The sequence below is a fragment of the Haliotis asinina genome, chromosome 1 (assembly GCF_037392515.1).
Source record: "Haliotis asinina isolate JCU_RB_2024 chromosome 1, JCU_Hal_asi_v2, whole genome shotgun sequence".
Classification (NCBI taxonomy): Eukaryota; Metazoa; Mollusca; class Gastropoda; order Lepetellida; family Haliotidae; genus Haliotis; species Haliotis asinina.
This window is the reverse complement of record NC_090280.1, coordinates 22,071,416-22,090,407: the sequence shown is the minus strand read 5'-3', so window position 1 is coordinate 22,090,407 and position 18,992 is coordinate 22,071,416. Positions and strand designations below refer to the sequence as shown.

Genomic DNA, 18,992 nt, shown 5'->3' with positions numbered 1-18,992 from the left:
CGAGCTGTCACCCAGTCAGTATCATACCATTCTTATGATTCATCAACTTCCACAAGGCCTTTAATAAGGCTATTTTGGGTGAAACAGGGTGTTGTAATACATTTGTATTAAGTAGAATAAGAGTAATAAAATTTTGACTTAAATTATTGAAAATGGAATCCTTTAGATACCCAAGGCAAGGCTATATTTTCTTAAAAATGCAAGGTGATAATGGTAAGCTAAATTGGACAGAGGTTAGACAATTACTTTTTGCAACTGGTTTCTTTTATGTGTGAATAGAGCAGGATGTTGGAAATGAACAGAGTTTTCTATGTATATTTAAGCAAACGCCTTAAAGGTATTTTTGTACAAGAATGTTTGATGTCAATTAACAGTTCCAATTTCTTAGAACATTATTCTTCCCATAAAAATCTGTTACAGCCTGAATTTTATATCATGCATTTGCAAGATAAAGGTCTGTTGAGGGCCTTTTGTAAACTAAGAACAAGTTTTCATGTTCTTAGAGTTAATCATGTACGTAAATGTAAAAGGGATTTGTCTGACCTAAGCGTATCCATTTGTAAAAATTGTAATTTAGGGAATATTGTAAATGAATTTTATGTGCAAAAAAAAATATTAATGTTTGTGTGTACTATGTACTCCCATTTAAGAATTAAATATCTGCCATTTATCTCACTGCCTGTTACAGATAAACATTCATTGTCCAATCTCATAAATTCTAAAAATATTGATGTTATCAAATCGACTGCAATGTATTTAAAACACATTTTTAATGCAAGAAATGTAAACCATACCACGTAAGCATAAAATGCATCTGTAGGCCTCAAGGCTCTAAATACTGAATAACCTGAATCTGAATCAACTTCCACAAAGCCAATAATACAGATGTTATTGTATACTTTCATAGGGTATTAATAGCTAATTAAGATATTCAGCATACTTTATTCCCATGTGTCCTGTTTACTGTGATTCTCTTAGTGAATAACTTTGATAACAGCCAATACTTTTAAAAAATTGCTTTGATGGTTTTCAGTTTTAACATTAATCACAGAATACATGCTGGTGTGATACCTGGAGAGAAATGGCAAATACAGATCAGAAGAGAAATTTATGCCAACAGGAAAGGCTACTTGTATTTTGTGTCCAACCAACTCAAATTTAATAGTTTCACGGGATATTTTGCCTATTTTGTACACATTAAACAGATGGTCAGGACTTATAATTTGGAGAATGCTACAATATTTTGACTGCCTTCACACTATAAAATCTTCAAGGTAAGACAGCAGGATAGTATAAACCTAACAACTGATTACGGATGGAAAACAGACAAAGGGACATCTGTCAAAAATCTCAAGATTTATGTAGTGTTGAGAGCTAAGATACTGCAGTCTTGCATTCACAGGAATTATGCAGATTATGTGGAGCTCTCTCTATAGTAAACTTGTCTTATAATAGTTTAAAATACTCAACTGAAAATGATTCTGAAAATCAAGTTGATGCCAGCAGTCTGATCTGTAACTGATTTGTGGCTGGTCATACCTTAAAACGTTCTCCATCTTCCTGAATGAAATAATAATCAACAGCACTGACCAGGCGTTTATCTTCATCAAGGACGTCAGTCTAAAACAAAACATCATTAATAAAAGTTATCAGTCAGGCAACACAATGCTAAGCAATGATTTCCTGGCAGTATTGTCATACTGGTGGTACCAGTTGGGCCTGTAAGTCTTGTGAGGTGCTACTCCGGCACTTAGCTGGTTCCCAGGTCCCTTTCCAACATGTGATGTGTGATGGGGCCCAGCCTACTTCCAGCACCAGATTTCCACTAACGAGTGTATATTGAAGAACCAGTTCTGGATCAAAATTGCGAGACCTCCAAATATGACTTTTTTAGACTGGACCGAGTGTACAACCATGCTTCGCTGTCACAGCTGTTGACAGCTGTAGCAGTTGGCTAATTTGGGGATGGTTAGGTCTGAAATGTATTGTTCATGCACGGATTATAGGTTCCTTAATGTCAACTGACAACCATGAGACGAAGATATGAAACGTTGTTTGGATAATCAGTAGTTGTTGACATGAGGCATAGTTTGATGGCTTGCCAACATACTTTGTATAGATAATACTAGGGCTTCAATGATTTGGTTTGATACATCGACAGTTCAATCTGGCACCTCAATTTTAATTTTCAATAACCATTATCACTATTCCGATTTGACGTTTGGATATCTATTTATATTATTTTCACACTACGAAAACGTAATTATGACTCCAACTAGAACAGTTTCTGAAATAAGGCCAAACTTGAATGCTTGATGTCAGGCTAATTATCATGATTATCCCATGAGAACTGTTGCTAGTAGACATAGCCAAGTTGACGATAGATTTCACACTAAAAAAGCTTATTTTGAGAGTAAATGAAATCTGATGTTTTTCTTGCATGAAGAGTCAAATAAAAAAACATCAAAGCGATGGTCTAATACTGAAAATCGAATCAAAAGGAACTCTGGGTGAATCACTGCAACCCTGCATAAAACTCTATATCTGTTTCAGTGAGTAGAATTACACACTTTGAACAATATTACAGAAATAGGTTTCAAAGAATGCAATTTTGGGGGATTCAAACCTGGGTTCTTGACAAGACAAGGCTTTATCCACTAGGCTACATAACTGCCTCTGTTGACATTAGATTACCATAGTTATGTTTGTTTTCTTGTTTGATATATGAACAGTCAAAATCAGAAATATTCCCAGGAACTTATCGACAGGTCCTCGAACGTCAGTATTTCTCCCAAAATGGCCATGATAAGTACCGCATTTCCAGTTTATTTAGAATTTATGACAATTAACATGATAAATGCATTCAAAAGAATTATGGACAATATAACACTGCTTTTCCCAATTACCAGGCAGAGTAACTTAGTTAGAAATCCTTGTTGATATCAACTGTTGATAAGTCCTCAATTCCAGCTATATGACCATGATGACAGAGGACAGCCAATGATCCAATCACAATGAATAGCTATCAACCAAATGACTGACCACCCCATTCATAATTACCCCTGACGACCATTATGGATTGTTGGGGACCTTTTTCCAACCTGAATTCCCAAAGGGGTGTATCAACGACTTTATAATGTGTACTAAATCACTGCCTGTGTTTGACAACATTTCAATTAGTCATTTCCTAGTTAACATGTTAAACATAAGTCAACCCTAAAACTCTATGCATTCTCTAAAGTTGAGAACTACATGAAACAAGAAACTTACAGGATGCATGTTGATGAGCCAGCCAGTTTTTTCCTGAGGATCCTTGTACCTATCGAACCCAAATCGAGCGTCAATTTCATCATTCAAGGTCGCTCTGTTTAATCGTTTTTCAGTGCTGTCTTCTCGGCTGAAAAAAAAATAATCAAAATTTTACTTTCAGGGCCTGAGAATGATTGCCCAAAGTCTAACAACCATCAGTGTACTATTAGAGATGTGCAGCATCATTGGTAATCAACATAAAATTCAAATGAATACGAATCATATTTGAAAAGAAGACAAAGTTGCTGGTTGTTTACTGGCATTCAATTTTCAACATAGGCATTCTCGCAACATTTGCGAGTCAAGGCAAATGGCAAGGCAAACTTACCCACTGTCGAAAACATGGACAGCACATGGTTATATACAAATTGTAAGAGCAAAATGAAATCAGGTGCTTGTGACGTGTGTATGCAGTTATGGAAAGGTAAAAAAATGAAAATGGATTAGGCTTCTTATCTACTTGAAATTTGGAAATCACATAATGACTCCCTGACAATATTTCTAGTTAGGAAAATACCAGTAACTTCTGTTTTCAAAATCTTATGTCTTGATGGCAAAGTTTACATTAATTTGAATGCAGACACACTACAATGTGTAAGTACATCTATATAGGTCTGATCAAATACGAGTTTCCGAGGGTATGATGAATGTCTTCTGATGATTTTTAAGTGACTAAATTGAAAAAAGAAGGGTCTACACACACAATGCAACAAGCCACATTTGGTACTGTGGTGAGACACTTGCACCTATTTAACCACTCACGACTATAATAGTTTTAATACCTTCCCACATGTGTGATCCTTCATTGTTTTGTGATAGACCCATACAGATCTTGGTTAGAACTGGTCTTCAGCAAACCATGCTTTTCGTATTACAGCCAAATTACAGGATCAGGTGGTCAGACTCGCTGACTTGGTTGACACACATCATCGTATCCCAGTTGCGTAGATCACAGGCAAACTGTGGCGCAAATGGGGTTGCGCAGCATAGAGAATATGACAAGTCGAAGCAAAGTGAGCAAAGGTTGGCAATGTACTTCTGTGGTGTTGGATTGAAAAATATTGTCCAAATAAAATATTGCCACCATCAAAAGTACACTCCCATTTCCTCGCTTGGTTGTGCTCTAAGATTTCCTGCCCCACGTTTAATAATTACTCACGTGAAATATGTTCTATGTAACATTTTAAGCACCATTCGTGGTATTCAGATCGTCCTTCACCTCGTTATTATTTGCAACATGTATGGTTAGTCAGTTGGAAAAAGTGTACACGATGCATCCTCAACAGTTCAAAGATTTCAGGCCAAGTTTGGAACACATAACATTTAGTGAGGGAGCATATTTTATCTCAGCATTATTCCAGCAACATAAGTGGTGGACGCCAGGAATGGGCTTCACACTGTAACCATATTGGTAATTGAACTCATGTCTTTCGCATGACAAAGGAACACTTTAACCATGAGACCAGCCCGTATCGGAATGCATTAACTGATTAAGTGTTCAGTATGCAGTTCGAGCAAAGTTCAGTGAAACACTCTTAAACCTGCTTCAAAATGTGTTATATAATGTGGTGAATATGTGACTTGTCAGTGATAAATAGGTCAGTTATATCACGCATCATAATCAGTTCATCTATACGTTTCATGAAACAACTGTCAGAATATGTGTGCACACTATATATTGGTCATAATATTACCATTTGTCAAAGGGAAAATTTGATACCATAAGCATGAATATTCCATAAGCGGTAAAAAGGAATGTCAAAACCAACATCCCACCAAATTGATCACTGATAGTGATACTACAGACATGGGGACTGTGCTTTTGCATGCAGGAATGTTGGTTTCTTAATGACATCAGGTAATATCACTTTAATATGTCTTTTTCCAGATGACATTCAATCAAGATTCAGAGTGGTTTTTTTCAGCACAGTGTTGCTACTGACATGCAGTATGAAATATTTTCACTTTGCACACTGTACTCTCAGTGACATTTCAAAGAATCGATCCTGGAACCCTATATCTGCTATAATCTTACTCAACAACTGATCATCATTGTTTTGTTCATCTACTGTTCAAAATAGTCGATACTACTTTAAAACTGTGCAACGAGTTCCTCACTGATCAGAAATAGTCGCAATGCTTTGTCTTGCGATCACTGCCAGTGCGTGTATTGCTACTTCAGGAGTTCAGTCATACACAAACATCTCAACGTAACCAAAGTGCGATGCGATCGTACCCTGTTGATTCGCCGGAACCTTGATCCCTCTCGTTCTTAAACCGGCCAGAATTCTGTAGTACCATTTTGGGATACTTGGTCTCTATACGTTCATAATGTATCCTTATATACCAACACAACACTCTCCTTACTTCAACTTTGGCGGGAAATAAACACAGTCCTTGACATTGACTAATTGCTGTAAAAAATGTAATCAGCGAATATTGCGAACAACGAATCTGAATAATTTTGAGATATGAAAAACATTTATTTCTAAATCCTTATTTTCATGCTTTATGAACTGGATGTACTATCTATTATGTGATTACGGCGATATAGTGTCAGTCATTAGATATAAGATCATATTTTGTTAATTTCGTTTCGCAATCATCTATGGGGTATTTCCAACATGGCTGCGCCCATGAGTAAAGCAGTGCCTGGCCTCCTGTCAACATTTTCAAGGTTTGCCTGATATGATTTTCCGAGTGTGATTTAATTTCTCAAAATATTAACAAAATGTATGCTCGCCAACATATTTTATGCAAGTACACGGGATTGAGTAATGACGTTTAACCTACCCTGACCCAAACCTAACTAAACGACTCGGCAACAACTGACTTACTTGTTCATTCCAGTGGACGTCTGTGTGGCGTCTTGTGCATGTTATGTTTATGTTTGAAGTTTTTATGCACGTGTGATGAATTACTTTGCATCTGTTAAGTGCGTGATGATTTAAGTTAACTCCAACGTACAAACCTGTAAAATATGTGATCATCAACAAGAAACAACGTGATACATTCCAGGTTGTGAACTGTGATACAGTGTTATCAGTGTAAGAAATGCTAAATTTCTTAGACATGCTCCATGTGAGGATCCAGTGAACTTTGATAATGTTGAGATTCCTGAAGATATGATTCCGAGAAACTTGGTATTAGACAGAACTGAATCACAAGTACAAGCAACTTCAGTGCCAACAGAGAACTTTACTGTTCAACAGGATAACTTGTGTACTGATCTAGCTGTAGATATGAGTATTAATGTGACTGAAACTGAAGAAGAAAATGAACTGAGTGGATCTGCTACACTGTCAGCAGATACTGCTTGTTTAAGAAGATCTCAAAGGACACGTCGTGCTCCTGCATATTTGAAAGACTATGTTAAGAAATGAATATTTGAATGTTTCATATGTCATTGTTAGACTTGTGTAATAATGAAAGTGGGATATGTTTGATGGTCTATTTATTTGTTGTAACACATTTATGAATTTATTACATGCTTGACTGGTGGTAGATTTAAATATTTTCAAATATTATGTTTGAAAATAATGGATGTTTTCAGCACTAACTGTGGGAGGATTGTAGTATTCTGATAATTCTGAGATGTAGTTGTATGCCTTATAGCATCTGAGGTCACGTGATGTAACTTGTGAACTTGCGTACTACGTCAGAATAATAAAGCGGGTGATTGGAACTACTCGCATGTCGTGTGTGTCCCTGGGCAGACATGGATCCCAAGAAGATACTACAACACTGATGTCAAAAGTGCTAAAATGTCCACTATACTGAGAAGGTGTAATCCACTTTCTAGATGTCATTGTCCTTGCCTTGGCTTCATCCTGAAGTGATGTAGTAATCATGGTAATGATGTACACACACAACTTCTCATTTCAGACTAAGTTTGGGCGGGTTGACGACATCAAGATATGTCCACACTCAGGTTCACCCTCTGCTCTTCAGGACGTCCAGTCAAGTCTGGTGAGACACAAGACTGAGATGCCCCATTCAAGGGGGGAACAGGTCAAAAGGGCCAAAGCTGGAAAAGTCAAATGGGCCAAAGAAAAGTCAAAAGGGTCAAGGGAAAGTCCATGGGGGCATAGATTAAAGTCAGAAGGGTCAAACTTTTAAAAAAAAAAATAGTAACTTAGGTAAGACTCGAAGAAATGTTGTTGGTGTAGTTCTAATCCTAAACCATCTCAGAGTGTCTCAATGTTGTTTATTTAAAACATCTTATTCTCAGAGTGGTTAAGTATTTATTTTATGAGTATAGTCAGGTCATACAACTGTATGTTTACAAGAGGTTTTAACACAGTCACTGGTGACAATTACACTACTCAAAAATCTGAAGAAGGTTAATGTTTTAATTAGTTGTGAAACGTCTCAGAATGACTCAGAATGTGACATAAGACAATCAGTTCAAGCAGAGTTGAAATTGGTAACCATGCCTGTAAAGTATGTTGCTTGTGACAAGGCAGTTATGAAGAACCAACATGCCCTGGAGTGTGACTACTGTCTTGGATGGACCCATCATAGCTGTGACACAACTATGACCAAAGAGGAATGCCTCCGTCTTTTTGAAAGCTGGGAGGAAGTTTCATGGATTAATGGCCTCACCATATCAGTGGAATGATTCACAATGTCTGTAGTGAACTTGTGTGATGATGTGTTGAGTGATGATGTCTTTGAACTAAAGATGATTGTCACACTATATATTACTGTTTTAGTACTACATATTGATACAAATATGATGACATGTATGTTAGTTTGTATGTTCTTATTTGAATCTGATCTGTGGCCCTTTGACTTTCCTTTGGCCCTTTCGAATTTTCTTTGGCCAATATTATGTTTTCAATTTGGCCTCTTTTTCCCTTTTGACAACAACTCCTCAAGGGTATACTCATCATCTGGAATTGTAACAGTTAAATAACTAAGAACTGCAAGGAATAATGGTTTATACGTCCCCAGTGAACAATGCTAAATGAACAGTGTTGATCAACAGCTTGTATTTCAGAATATACAGAACAAATACAGGATAGATAATCTCTCATTCTGCATTTTGTTTAGTGTGAAATGCTGTTATAAATTGTGTACAAGTTATTCATAAAATGTGTCATGTCATCACATTCTTCGAGCTTTAGTGTTCATCAAAGAGTTGCTAAGAGTCATGAAAGGTTGTCATGCATCATAACCAATTTCAAGCACAGCTAATACAAAAGTATTTCTCAGTGATAAAATGTTGCCTTTTATCTCAACAGGGCTGCTCCAATGAAGAAGAAGAAAAAAGCTGACTCTGCAACAATCATAGCTCGAGAGACAAAGAGAAAGAAGAAGTTTGAACGCCAGATAAAGAGGCTTGAGAAGTATGGCAGGCAGCTGAAACCAGTCGAAGAAATTGTTGGAGATCTCCAAATCAAGGATGATGTTGAGTAAGGAGTTGCCCGGTGGTAAAGTGATCTGTCGTCTCACATAGACCCTGGTTTGATACCTCAAGGGAATAAGTGTTCTCATCAGTCAATGCTCGTCAAAGACCTGAGTTCATTTCCCCATGTGGGTATAATGTGTGAAGCCCATTTCTGGTATTCCCCACCATGATATTGCTGGAATGTCACTAAACGTAGCATAAATCATCACCACTTCACTAGTCATAACAGAGTTGCAATCACCTCACCTCTACAATAGCTCATAGGAATGGGGCCAAGGTCTAGTAAAGTGAGTGAGTGAGTTTTATTTTATGCCATACTCAACAGTATGTCAGCTGTATGGTGATGGTCTGTCAATAATCAAGCTGGACCAGGCTATCCAGTGATCAATAGCATGATCACATGTCTACACCGTTGGGATACAATGCAGTGTGTCAGCCAAGTCAGTCAGACCAGGGGTGACCATCTGATCCCGTTTGTCGCGTTTTACAACAAATTTGGCTTAATGAAGACCAATTTTTACCCGGATCTTCATGGATAAGGTCTTTTTAAAGCCTGAAGACTGAATGAGTGAGTAAGTAATGAGTGAGTGTGTGCATTTATGTGTGGGGATGCTGAGTTAATATTTAATGTGACGTCAGCATTATTTCATCCATATGTCAAAATAATATATACATCGACACAATCACTCTCACACATTCTCTCTTCAGGTCACGAAAACGTGAAAAGACAGTGTTGACCTTTGAGGAAAGTGAGTACCGTGCATTACTGACAAAAGACTGGACCCGTTACTGCATGACTCGTCACCAACATGAATTGTCCGCCATCAGAGCAGCGATGAAATCCCAGCAGAGGGCACTGGATAGTCTTCGTGAAGAATCAGAAGAACTTTACCAAAAAGCAATCCAGGTATACTATATTGTTTCAAGCGTAAGGCGTAAAACTAATTTTTAACTTACCTTACCATAGGGCTTATGCATATTACCTCAAGCATCGCTTAAAAGAGATCAGACAGTCATTTATACGCCATTCTACCGAATGGCTATCTCATGTATCGACGAGTGTATAGGAATGGAAGAGACGTGATCTCCCTATCCGTGCATGCACGAACAATCCAAAAACTTCACTTTTACTTCAAGTGTCTTACCTATCAGACGTGATTTTTGTTTGATTACGCTATTTTGCTACTTGCTTTGTATTAAAGTTGTGTTTTGCTCTAGTAGGTATGGTTTTTCTACCTTTTCCCCATATGGTGGTGAAGTTTACAGTAATTTATCTTCCCTTACCTGGCTACCTCGTGTTTTTCGACCCGCGTCGATTTGTCCTAGTTTCCATGTTGTTTGTCCTTTTTTCCTTGCACATGTTGGTAAATGTTGGACTCCAGTCCGTCTTCTTTACCAGTGTGTGTTGCTATGCACATAACTCTGCTTAAATATCCATTTTCTCGCTAACTGTTTACGCTCAGCGTGATTCGGTGGGGGGCAGCCATTTTGGTTGTGTACTCTCTGCTGTCCCGTCACTAGGGCGTGCTCTTTTTTTCTGCATGGGTGTTACTCCATTTCTGCTGTAGGTTATTCTTTGTTTAAATCAAATTCCCTTATGGCGTTCTATCATTTAAGTGATTTATTTGTTTCTCTGCGTGTTGCAGCTTTGTTATGACCCGTCAGTTTTGCACACTCTGCAAGGTGCAGAAGTCCGCAAAGGATCCCCACCGCAGGTGTCCGGGCTGTGCGGCTGTTTATTGTACTTTTGATGATCGATGCCATCATTGTTCATCTCTCCATGTCAGAGTCATACAGTATCATGGGACGACATGGAGGAAAGGTTTTTGTCACCTGACTACGAGGATGCACCTGAGAACTCGAATGATGGGGGCACTTACCTACCTCCGTTTGCGGTGTATGATTGGATCGCTGAAAGGCTTCTGGATTGTCCCTCTCCGTCTCCTGGCATGGACAATCAGAAAGATATTCGCTTTTCACCAGAATTACTGATTCCTCTGCATCCGATGGTGGCGGACACGATTGCTTCTTATGATGCGGCCTTTCCCAAGTTTTCTCTATCTTCTACAATCAAGTCTAAGAAGGGCAACTATAAGATTCACAGTTTGGATTTCGCCAATAATGGGGCAGCTCATGATGAATCGCTTAAACGTCTGGCTAGTTCTCCACAGAATTCATACAGAGTCCAGGACTCGAAGATGTTGGCCATTGACTCGGAGTTAAAACGTATGCTTAAACCCATCTCGGCTTTAGTTTCAGCTACGTCGGCAACCGCCTGGGACCTCACTGAAGACAACGCCTCTAGGGTGGATCATCTCTCGACGCTGTTCCAGTGGCAGGTTAAAGTATTGTCCGCTCAAGATCTGACACTAAGAGGTTGTCTGATGCTTCAACCATTGCAGCGCTTTCTCCTCCCTCACATACAGGCCGACAATCTATGTGTCAGGTTCCCTCTACCATACCATCTTCACCAGTATCTTCAATGGTGGACTCAAGAGTCGAATGTTTGCGTCTCCTTGACAGACTTGAAACACAACCACAAACTTTTTGTCAACGCTTCCCTTCAAGGTTGGGGCGCTCACTTCAGCGGTCAGACGGTCTCAGGGTTGTGGTCCGACGCCGAATACAGGTGGCACATCAACAGTCCGGATTTTCAAGCGGTGATTCTCGCTGTTCAGCATTGGATGTCGATTTTGTGGAACACATGCCTTCTCATAGCATCCGACAACTCCACGGTCGTCTTGGTGATTCAGAATCAAGGCACCACAAGATCCCAGCAGCTGTTGGACCAGATGTTTCAGCTGGCCAACATTCTCGACGATGGCAACATTTTAGTCAAGTTCGCCACATCCCAGGTTGCAGGAATGTACTGGCAAATGCCCTCTCCAGACCAGGCAGACCATCGCCAACAGAGTGGATGCTGCTCGGAGGCTTTCCGTCTGCTGTGTCAACAACATGGCCAGCCGCTCATCGAACTGTTCGCGATACGTCTCAACCGTCAGCTTCCCTTGTACTTGTCTCCCATACGGGATCCACAGCCCTGGGCGATCGATGCTATGTCCATGTCGTGGGGGGGGGGGCTGGACGCTTATGTGTTCCCGGCAGATTCATCTGCTTTTGGTTGCGCCCTGGTTGCTGGCCAGAATGTGGTTCACCGACTTGTGCCGTCTCGCCGACGGGGACCCGCTACCAGATTTGCTGCAGCTACTACGTCATCCACACAGTCATCTTCCGCATCCCGATTCGGCGAGGTTACTTCTACATGTTTGGACCATCTGCAGAAAGCCTTGAGAGCTAAGGGTTACTCTACTCGGATGGCAAAGGTTATTGCTCTTGCACACCGGGTATCTATTAGATCTCTTTACAATAACAAGTGGACATCTTTCGAGAAGTTTTGTACACTCAGAAACCAGAATCCTTTAACAGTATCTCCTCAGTTTCTGGCAGAATTGTTCCCCTACTTGAGAAGGTCCAAACATCTTCGAGGCAGTACCATTGTGACATTCTTATCGGCTCTTAATTCTGTCATAACAGTCAAGTGTGACCAGCAGGTGTCCAAGGTGCCGGAACTCCTCCCCATGATGAAGGCGTTTAAGTTGGAGGATCAGAAGGTGAAGTTTTGTCCTCCTGCTTGGGATTTGAATGTTGTTTTAGACCATCTCTGTGGCCCTCCTTATGAACCTTTGGAGAAGACTTCATATGAGAATCTTTCCAAGAAGACAGTTTTCCTTTTGGCGTTGGCCACAGTGGCAAGGGTCAGTGAGATTCACTCTGTGAATGTAACCCATGTGAAGTTCGAACAAGCTCATCATGGCAGGGTTTATTTAGGTCTACTATGGGATTTTGTCGCCAAGAACCAGCTCCCTGGACAACCGGACTGATTATTCTCTATCCCTTCGTTGTCATCCATTCTAGGCCCTCAGGACTCTGACAAACTGCTTCTTTGTTCATTGAAGGCATTGAAATTATACATCTCCAAGTCAGCATCGAGAAGACGGTCTCATAAAAGACTTTTCATCCTGTTTTCCTCATCAATAAAAGGAGAGGTGTCCAGAAATACTGTGGCGTTATGGTTACGGGTGACTATTTTGGTGGACTACGATGTGAAACACTTACCGCACCCGTCAGCCAGCAACCCTGCATGAGATTCGGGCCTGGGCAACCACCATGGCTCTGCACAGAAATTGCTCTGTACCATCAATTATGGAGGGATGTTTTTGGCAGTTTGCCATGGAGGACATTCGGTAGAATGGCGTATCAACGACTGTCTGATCTCTTTTAAGCGATGCTTGAGGTAATATGCATAAGCCCTATGGTAATTTAAGTATTTAAATATCTAAAATATTTAGATTTTAATCAAATTCACTGACTATATCTTCCACTCCTTACACTAACCTAAACAGATTTATATATCATCCACTTATACATTGCCCCGGATACAGTGAATATATCTTCCACTCCGTATACTGTCCTGAATTGAATAATATATAATCCTCTCCTTATAATTCCCCAGATACAATGACTTTATCTCCCACTGCTGATACTTCCCTAAATACAATGAGTATGATAATGAATATATCTTCCACTTCCTACAATGTCCTGAATACAATGGCTATGTCTTCCTCTTGTTATGATGCCCTGCATACAATGAATATATTGTCCACTCCTTATAGTTATAACGCCATGAGTACAATGAATATAATGTCCACACCTTATACTGTCTTGAATTGATTGGTGTATTATCCTCTCCTATAATTACCTGAATGCAATGAATATATATCGTCCACTAGGTCTAATGCCCAGCGTGCAATGAATATTTTGTCCACCACTTATGAGGCCCTGTGTACAATGAATATATCATCCACTTCTTTTAATGCCCTGCATACAACAAATATATTGTCCATTCTTTATAATGCCCAGCGTACAATGAATATTTTGTCCACCACTTATGAGGCCCTGTGTACAATGAATATATCATCCACTTCTTTTAATGCCCTGCATACAACAAATATATTGTCCATTCTTTATAATGCCCTGCATACAATGAATATTTTGTCCACCACTTATGAGGCCCTGTGTACAATGAATATATCATCCACTTCTTTTAATGCCCTGCATACAACAAATATATTGTCCATTCTTTATAATGCCCTGCGTACAATGAATATTTTGTCCACCACTTATGAGGCCCTGTGTACAGTGAATATATCATCCACTTCTTTTAATGCCCTGCATACAACAAATATATTGTCCATTCTTTATAATGCCCTGCGTACAATGAATATTTTGTCCACTACCTATGAGGCCCTGTGTACAATGAATATATCATCTATGCTTTTCCCCAGGTCGATGAGATGTTTCTTCCTCTTGAGATGAAAGGACCCGTGGAGACTCCACCAATTAAAGATTTTGACCCTGTTGACGGAGACTACATTGACACAACAAAGAAGTATGACAGATGAAGAATGTAAAGAACCTTTCTGATGTCGAATTTTAGTTAAACACCTTGATGCAAAAATCGGATACAGTCAAACACTTTTGTGTCAAACTTCAGATTGTTAAATTTACCGTTGTTGCGAGGTAAAAGCTTGGTTCCTGCTTAATTCTGATTTAGACATTATTTTCCCATTCTGTAGAACCTGGGAGAATGAAATCAAGAAGTAGGTCCCTTCAGCTCTAACCAATGGTGTTTGACTGTAAAAAATAAAGTATGGTCAAACCTGATCAGTTTTCTGGATATTTTTGGAGCAGAGAGTAGCCTAGTGGTTAAGACAATCACTTGTGATGCTGAAGATCCGGGTTCGATTCCCCACATGCCCACAATGAGTGGAGTTCATTTTTTGTGTACCTTGCCGTGACATTACTGGAATATTGCTAAAAGTGGTGTAAAACTCACTCACTCTGGACATTTTAACATGAAACTAATAATGGGAGACAGGCAGTAGTGTGGAGCTATCATTGAATGATATGTTTTCAGATGACCATGTACACTGTCTCAGTAATTCAGAGTATTCTTATGATGGCATATGCCTAAAAGGAATGTCTTCGGTAAGTTAGTGAAATGTTTTATGGTTGCTCATGATGAATGAGGAGACATGTTTCTTAAACCCGATTACCCACAACACAATATTGCAGCTGTTCATACCCCAGTGGTGCAGTGGGGTAGCCTACTGGTTAAAGTGTTCACTTGTCACACTGAAGACCTAGGTTTGATTCCCTTCATGGGTTCAGTTTGTGAAATCCATACCTGGTGTCACCCACCATGATGTTGCCGAAGTATTTCTAAAAGTGGCATAAAACTCACTCACTCACTATTACTCATATCTATATAAAGCTGAACTAACCACCAGCTGGTGAAAACACGTTTAAGCCTTGGTCAACAAGTTGAATGTTGTAATTCTTGAAATTCGCGTGCCTTGAAATTATTGTTAGTGGCTTAAAATAGTTTTAACAAAATATAGAAACTTTTGCCACACCTTGTTGATAGCCAGACAAAGCTACTTTTGCATTGTGAATTTCCATGATTGGGGAGTGGTGACATGAATAGGTAACTCCTGTCAGTATGTTATTTACTCAAGAAGCAAGTGTTTTTGCTGACAAGGAAGACTGTTGTAGTGTGTTTATTTTACGGTAGATTTATAAGACTGGCATGTGTCTGTGCAACTGCTAGGGTAGCCTAGTGGTTTAAGCGCTTGCTCATCATGCCGAAGACCCTTGTTTAAGTCCCACATGGGCAAAATGTGTAAAGCCCATTCCTGGCATCCCCTGCTATGATGTTGCTGAAAACATGCATACAAGCCAACTCATAAACTGACTCACTGCCTGTACAACTAGCATTAAATAACCGCCATGACGATATCTGGCAGGTTGGTGACATCAAGATGGCAAGTTGGTGACATCGTGTGAGTAAGGAAACAGTGATTGTTTAGTGAGGTCAGTTTTATGCCCCTTTTAGCAAGAAATGGGTTTCGCGCATCTTGGCCAAGTATGCCAGGTCCTCGGAGTTACGAGCTTTATCCACTGGGCTACACACCTTCTCCATTTAAGGAAACGGGGCTTGAGAAATTATTTATTGTCCCATGTTTGATTATGTGTGGATGTGAATAAAAGAAGTATGCCTCCATACTGTTTGTCTTTTTCTGTTATTGGTCTGTCACTAACTAGTAACAACATAATCATAGCTATATTTTTATCCAGAGTGTTTAGTCCTTCATTTTTCCTGATTATTAGCAGGTTTATTTCTCCAAACTTTGGGTAAAAGCAGTGGTCCATGAGAAATCTCATCAGATCGTTAAGGTTTTGATAATTTTTGAAAACAGTTTAGTAAGTGAGATAAGAAAAAATGAAACATTTATTTGGCATTTTATTTCGGACACATAGTTCTGGGGCCCATTGTACAAAACAAAACCTTAGCGGTACAGCTGTTGTAAGTCTATGTTGCCATTGTTAGAGTATGGGAGTAACGATTACCTTCGCGCTACAGTGGTTGTAAGTCTATATTACCATTGTTAGAGTATGGGAGTAACGATTACCTTCGCGCTACAGTGGTTGTAAGTCTATGTTACCATTGTTAGAGTATGCGAGTAACGATCACCTAAGCGCTACAGTGGTTGTAAGTCTATATTACCATTGTTAGAGTATGGGAGTAACGATCACCTTAGTGCTAAGGTCGCTTTGTACAACAGCACCCAGAACAGCAGTGAAGTTATCAGTAGTACATGTAGTGACAGACACGGTCACTGAGCATGTATTTATTGTGAGAAAAAATCTTTGTCATCTGACGCTCAATAACCAATACAAATCTCAGGTAGACATCACTGTTACACTGTTAAACAATACACATGGACAAAACATATCGCAACAGTAGTTCCTAAGAACCATGTAGCCATACATATTCATATCAATCAGGGGCGGACACAGCTTTTTGAGAAAGAAGGGGTGCACATTTCATTTTCACCCAAGTTTCAATGGACATTTAACAAGGACAAAAATGCAGGGGTGCACATCCCTGCATCCTCCTCTGCATCCACGTATGTCAGTTGTGTTTGTTCGATTATTTTAACTATTCTTGCGCTCCATGCATTGGTTTTTAGATCTTTATGTCTTTAAGTGATTCCTTTGCTATGGCTAATGGAAACATGGATACTTTTGGCACTTTTGGCCATGATCCGGCAATATCATGGCAAGGACACAAGAAATGGGCTTCACACATTGTGTCCTTGTGGGGAATCGAACCTGGGTCCTGAGCATGAGGAGCGAATACTTTCGCCATCGGGCTACCCACTGGCCCCTGGCCTGAAAGAACCAGTGATGATGGACATATTCTCGAAGTCAAGGTTAAGTTTGTTTGTGATAAACAGCCTCGCACTTATCCAGGCCAACCGACATGACTTGGCTTATTGATAAACTAACAAATTTATTCATATATTCATATAAATTCAAAGACTTGGTTCCCAAATGCGCAAAAGTGATTGACCAGATTAGTGAAAAATGGCAAATATGCTGATGTCGCTTACGAAATATCTCACATCCCAAGCAGCAAGTTCTCCGACCTTCCACTGTCCTTGGTGATATAAGTATGGTGCCCCCCAATGTCACTGGGAGAGGAGCAATATTTGTTGTCAAGAACATAGCATGTCTGACACTCCGAGTCATGCATCAGGCTGCAATGTTGGGGAGTCTACACCCTGCACAGAAAGTTCTTGGTGGCTTCCGGGAAGCAACACTTCCTGAAAGTCCAATCCACAGTCTGTGCAGCATGTAAAAGAGGAAAGGTTGAGCTCATGAGTCAAACCATCCTGATTGTGACCATATCACCAGCTGTCTTGGCTGTATTCAATTAAATTAGCTTGTGATTAATAAGAAGAATAATGAAAAACCTAGAATGATGAAAAACTTAGGATGGCTTTAAAATTAATTCCGAATAAAATGTTCCAAAATGTTCAGCGCAGTGATTTATTTATTTATTTATTTATTTATTTATTTATTTATTTATTTATTTATTTATTTATTTATTTATTTATTTATTTATTTATTTATTTATTTATTTATTTTCTGTCTGTTGAATATATGAAGAGGGGTGATGGAGAGACAACATCATTTTCTTGATAACGTTGTTAACATCTTAAACCAAACGTCGCATCAAAGGCAATTAAGAAGTTATTTAAATAAATGGAATATATTTAATGGCAAATGCTGGAAATAATTTATTGTTTGGCGTTATCACGAGTCATCTAAAGTCAGATCCTTGTGCCAGATACTGTCACAGATTGTGGTAAATCAATTGAAGGTTCGTATTGATTCAGCGAGATCTTTCGTTTACAATCAATACACGTGTGTAACTGTAACTTACTTGACAGTCTCTGTCATTATAAGTGATGACCTATAAAAATTTGTCAACCAGGTAATTGATGGGTGCCATGATTTGAACACATCAGTGACCTGTGGTTCAGGATAGCCTTTTACCATTCGCGAACATCTGTTATCAGCACTATCTGACAGTGATTCATACACACCTGTTCGTAGTAAATCTATATAGTTGGTTTTGCATTTAGGGGAAAAAATCTTATTATTGAAAGGCTTTCGTAGCTTTGATTTACTACAACATAAACTGCTTAATTGTATACTACCAACAGAAACCCAATGTGTAATAGCTGTGTAACTTGTCTGCAGCAAGAGTGAGATCTGTCACAAAAACATGCAAATGCAAGTCCATTGTTCATCCAATGAGATCGCAGTTAGGTATGCAACATCGTAATTGAATATAAATTGGCTATTATAACCAGTAAGGATAGACATCAACAACTTGCTGCTGAATTATACAACAAGCAGGACCAATGTTAATCAGCGAGTGAGTGAGTATGGTTTTTCGCCGCCTTTAGCAATATTCCAGTAATATCACGGCGGGGAACCCCAGAAATGGACTTCACACATTTTGCCTATGTTAGAAATCAAAACCTGGTCCTCGGTGTGACGAGCGAACGCCTTAACCACAAGACAACCCCACTGCCCACAGTGGTAATGAATATGAATATAGCTTATTTCCAGGTCAGTGGGTCAATACTACTTCAACAACTCGTGACAATGTAGCGCGGAGTATGATAACGATATATCCATACTTGGCATCGATGTACAAATGTCAGTGCACTACAATTCCATATTCACCAGGAGCAGTTCTGTATCCCCATCGAATGACATCTCAGGAAAGGTGAGTAAGTTTAGATTTACGTCGCACTCCAGTAATATTCCAGCGGTATGGTGGCGGTCTGTA

The 18,992-nt window shown here is 39.4% G+C and overlaps 3 protein-coding genes across 3 annotated transcripts in view; 2 read left to right on the top strand and 1 right to left on the bottom strand.

Annotated features, from left to right (window-relative positions):
• LOC137288816 (DNA polymerase epsilon catalytic subunit A-like) overlaps nucleotides 1-5,712 on the bottom strand; it is a 71,027-nt gene extending 65,315 nt beyond the window's left edge. Inside the window, exons 1-3 of the mRNA XM_067820814.1 lie at nucleotides 5,546-5,712; nucleotides 3,271-3,397; nucleotides 1,540-1,620 (exon numbers count right to left, since the gene is read on the bottom strand). Of these exons, the coding sequence (XP_067676915.1) occupies nucleotides 1,540-1,620; nucleotides 3,271-3,397; nucleotides 5,546-5,610 (273 nt within the window). The 5' untranslated portion in view covers nucleotides 5,611-5,712. The remainder of the gene's footprint in view (nucleotides 1-1,539; nucleotides 1,621-3,270; nucleotides 3,398-5,545) is intronic.
• Nucleotides 1-18,992, top strand: part of LOC137288864 (small ribosomal subunit protein eS25-like) — a 222,276-nt gene that overhangs the window by 55,534 nt on the left and 147,750 nt on the right. The window lies entirely within an intron of this gene.
• LOC137276717 (large ribosomal subunit protein mL40-like) lies at nucleotides 5,914-15,847 on the top strand. Its single transcript, XM_067808349.1, has 5 exons — nucleotides 5,914-5,986; nucleotides 7,195-7,278; nucleotides 8,556-8,726; nucleotides 9,431-9,629; nucleotides 14,068-15,847. Exons 1-5 carry the CDS (start codon nucleotides 5,934-5,936, stop codon nucleotides 14,182-14,184), a joined length of 624 nt encoding a protein of 207 aa, XP_067664450.1. The 5' UTR covers nucleotides 5,914-5,933; the 3' UTR covers nucleotides 14,185-15,847.

Bases quoted from the DNA above. Each gene is read 5' to 3' on its own strand.
- LOC137276717 (XM_067808349.1), top strand. From the start codon at position 5,934: ATGGCTGCGCCCATGAGTAAAGCAGTGCCTGGCCTCCTGTCAACATTT. The intron at 5,987-7,194 runs GTTTGCCTGATA...TTCTCATTTCAG, and splicing joins CTCCTGTCAACATTTTCAAG to ACTAAGTTTGGGCGGGTTGA. The intron at 8,727-9,430 runs GTAAGGAGTTGC...TTCTCTCTTCAG, and splicing joins CAAATCAAGGATGATGTTGA to GTCACGAAAACGTGAAAAGA.